Source organism: Octopus bimaculoides, chromosome 24 (assembly GCF_001194135.2).
Source record: "Octopus bimaculoides isolate UCB-OBI-ISO-001 chromosome 24, ASM119413v2, whole genome shotgun sequence".
NCBI lineage: Eukaryota > Metazoa > Mollusca > Cephalopoda > Octopoda > Octopodidae > Octopus > Octopus bimaculoides.
Genome location: NC_069004.1, coordinates 8474132 through 8477904, shown reverse-complemented (window position 1 = coordinate 8477904; position 3773 = coordinate 8474132). Strand labels below are relative to the sequence as shown.

The 3773-nt window shown below is 33.9% G+C and overlaps 1 protein-coding gene across 1 annotated transcript in view; it reads left to right on the top strand.

The window, feature by feature from the left end:
* Positions 1–3303, top strand: part of LOC106883449 (zinc finger protein 239-like) — a 3956-nt gene extending 653 nt beyond the window's left edge. The window contains exon 2 of the mRNA XM_014934468.2: positions 1081–3303. Coding sequence (XP_014789954.1) covers positions 1401–2222 — 822 coding nt within the window. The 5' untranslated portion in view covers positions 1081–1400 and the 3' untranslated portion in view covers positions 2223–3303. The remainder of the gene's footprint in view (positions 1–1080) is intronic.
* Positions 3304–3773: the final 470 nt, after the last annotated feature.

Sequence of the window (3773 nt, the reverse complement as noted above, 5' to 3'; positions counted from 1 at the left end):
GCAAAGGCTGCTCCCATTGTTTTTAAGTGTGCAGTGCAAAAAAAAAAATAAATAAAAATAAAAAAAGGGGACAAAAATTGAAAAGTCCGCCTCGAGGATGCCATGATTGGGTTAGGGTTAGGGTTATCTTCAAAAAAAAAAAAAAAATTTTAAAGCTTCCTTCTCCCCAATCATTTTGCAGTGCGTGGTGAAAAAAGTAAAATTTGAAAAATCCCCGTCAAAACGGAGAAAATCCAATGTATGTGCAATCCTCTGCCATTTCCCTGCCTCATTTATTTTCCTTATTCTGAAACAGTTGTAGGCGGAAACCACTTAATCATCTTCGAGAGAATGACAGGGTGTTGGGATTGAACTCACTGGATAATGTATTCCTAGATATACGATGGTAGTGTTGTGGCTAGAATGTGGTTGATCATAGTCTGCTTTGTAAGGGATGACCAGAGGTTATATAACAATAACAATAGATGTTTGCTGAGAGAGAAGAATATTATTGTCTACTATTATGTAAATTTTATTATAACGACTACAAGCATAGGTTAAGTGTTAACTATTAAGTATATAGTTTATGTTGTGGGAGTAAGTTCAGTCTTTACGTAAGTTAGGATAAATATATATTCTGGGTGAAGTGTGACATACTTGAGGCATTGTAATTAGTATAACTAATGAGGAGCATATTCTTGGTATGGACAATGGAGAGAGAACAATGCAGCCCTGCAATTTTAATAGAGTTCAGTTCCAAATTCTGAGAACATACCTGAAAATGAGAGGCACCTGAAGAAATCCAGAAGATACAATGACCGAAGACACTGGTTGAGATAGAATGTATAATCACTGTTGTTTATTGTAATATATGTAATGCTTCACAATCTGAAGGAGAACTTGTTGTTTGTAAATATGTAAACTTAACACAATTTTGTTTGATGTAATTTTAATAACATAAAATATTAAATTCAGTTGTTGAGGTAAAAGTTTATAGTTTATCAATACAGAATTGTAGGAAAATTTCACTGTTGAGTTTCTTTTTTTCTTTTCATTTCTTTTTTGTCTTCAATTTCTCACACTATTTCTCTACCATTTCAGAATACACGATGGCATCAGCATCATGGATCATCACTATTTATCATCTTTGAAAGATTATAGTAAAACGTCATACTGTTTTCAGTATGAGAAATATTTCTTGTGGGAGTGACATTTCTTTACTTCATTGCCTAGAATATGTACAAAATGATTTTCATGTCCCAGTTAAATTTGCAAAAATTACCAAAGAACATTACAGTCCTCTGATGCCAACAGAGATAAAAGTTGATGGAAATATTGCTGTTGACAGCTTTTGATTAATGCTGTAATAAGTAGAGAAAATATCTGAATATAATTGCCCTGAGAACTTAAAATATAGAAGAATGAGTTTCCCTGAAGAATTGCCAAAAACGACTGGAGAACCATCATACCACTGTGATATCTGTAAAAAGTCGTTCTCTCTGAAAGGTAACCTTGCTACTCATAAATGTATTGACAAAGAAGAGAAAGCAGAGAAACGATATCATTGTGATATCTGTGGTAAATCTTTCACTGTAAAACTTTATTTAACAGAACATAGACATATACATACAGGAGAGAGACCACACAACTGTGATATTTGTGGTAAATCATTTGCTCGAATACGCACATTAGTTACTCACAAACATCTCCATACTGGTAAAAAACCGTACAGCTGTAATATCTGTGGTAAATCATTCTCTCTAAGAAGTCACTTAGCTGAGCACACACGTACTCATACAGGTGAAAAACCACATCACTGTAATATCTGTGGAAAATCATTCTCTCATGCTTATGGCCTAACCCGACACATACGTAGCCACACAGGAGAGAAGCCATATCAGTGTAATGTTTGTTATGAATCATTCTCTGATAGAGGTAACTTGACTAAACACAAATACATTCATACAGGAGAGAAATCATATCACTGTGATATCTGTGGTAAATCATTTTTTCAAAAAGTTCATTTAAATTCTCACAGACGTACTCATACAGGAGAGAAACCATATCAATGTGATATTTGTGGAAAATCATTTTCTGAATCAAGCCAAGTAACGTTACACAAGAGACGTATGCATACTGGTGAGAAACCCTACCCATGCAGTTCCTGTAGTAAATGTTTCGCTGACAGAAGTGGGTTAAGTATTCACAAACGTAAACATAGAACAGAGAAACCATATCACTGACATCTGTGGTAAATAATTCAATTATGGACATAGGTTTAACTGAATTAGAGGTTACATAGGTTTAATTATAGGATACATAGGTTTAACTGAATTATGGACATAGGTTTAACATATTCATTCAGGTAAAGAACCATATCTGTGATATCTATGGTAAATCATCCACTGATGGAAGTGAATTAACTGCTCAAAAATCTATTTATACAAGAGAAGAGCCATGTCACAGATGTCTATTGTAATTTCATTCTGTGTACATTCTTGCCTTATATGGTGCATAGGTTTTTATACTCATAGTCATACAAGCGAGAAGCTCTATCATTGTTAGATCTGTGATAAATCATTTTCTTAAACAGCTCATTTAACAATTCATAAATGTATTTATACTGGCTGAGCTGAGACCCCCTTCATTCATGACTGACCATGAGATTGCACCTCTCCTCTCTACACTACTGATGTTATCCAAGGGAAAGGCAAAGGGGCCGATACAGCTTGGCACCTGTGACATCACAACTCATTTCTATAGCTGAGTAAACTGGAGCAATGTAAAATAAAATGTCTTGCTCAACAACATGCAGCCTGGTCCGGGATTTGAACTCACAACTTCGCGATCGTATGCTCGACGCTCTAACCACTGAGCCATGCGCCTTCACATTTATACTGGAGGAAAGCTATATTACTGTAATATCTGTGGTGTATCATTTTCTCTAAATAGTGGTTTAACTAGAAATAGTTATGTCCATTCTGAAGAAAGACTATATCATAGCAATGTAAGTGGCAAATCATTCTCTGTAACAAATGACTCATCTACTTAGAAATACACTCTGTGCAGTGGGTGGCAAATGGAGAGAGAGACACTGCACTCTACTCTTACAAGCAACATAACAACTTCTGGCTCCACAATATAATACATGCAGTACAATGTGAAATTGATGGTAATAAGTAGGGTATCCAGTCATTAAAACCATGACCCCATAAATGGAATATAGAAGTTGGACTATTTTTCCCTGACTCATCTAAGACATGGAATGGATCCTTTTCTCTTTTTTTTTCTTTTGTGGAAGTAATAATAAATGATTGAGTATTTATATTGCATTGCTTGTTTATTGCTTTGGTGTTGTGAAAATGAGTTGTGTTTTAGAAGGATCAAATTGTTGTTCCTTTTTATTTGCCCATTTCATTGCATTTGATAAAACTTTACATAACATATTTTGGTTATCTCATATGTTGTAGTCTGATTCATCCTGGGTTTTGCATATTGTTTAAAATTATACTTTTAACATTAATAGAAGTAACATATAATAACACAGGTTAACTCTGATTGAGAGAATAGTAAGATCAAATGCATTTGTAACTTGAATGTCGACTAAAATTGAGAAAAATTCAAATCAAAATTGATAAACTTTTTTGATGTTTTTTTATTCCAACATTATACAATTCAAGATAAATTCCATTTATGAAAATAATGCAATTTAGGGTGATTAAAAATCATATCTGTTGAATGAGGTCTTAACTGGAAAATGTGAAACCTCACCCCCTGGTATTTAAATACATTGT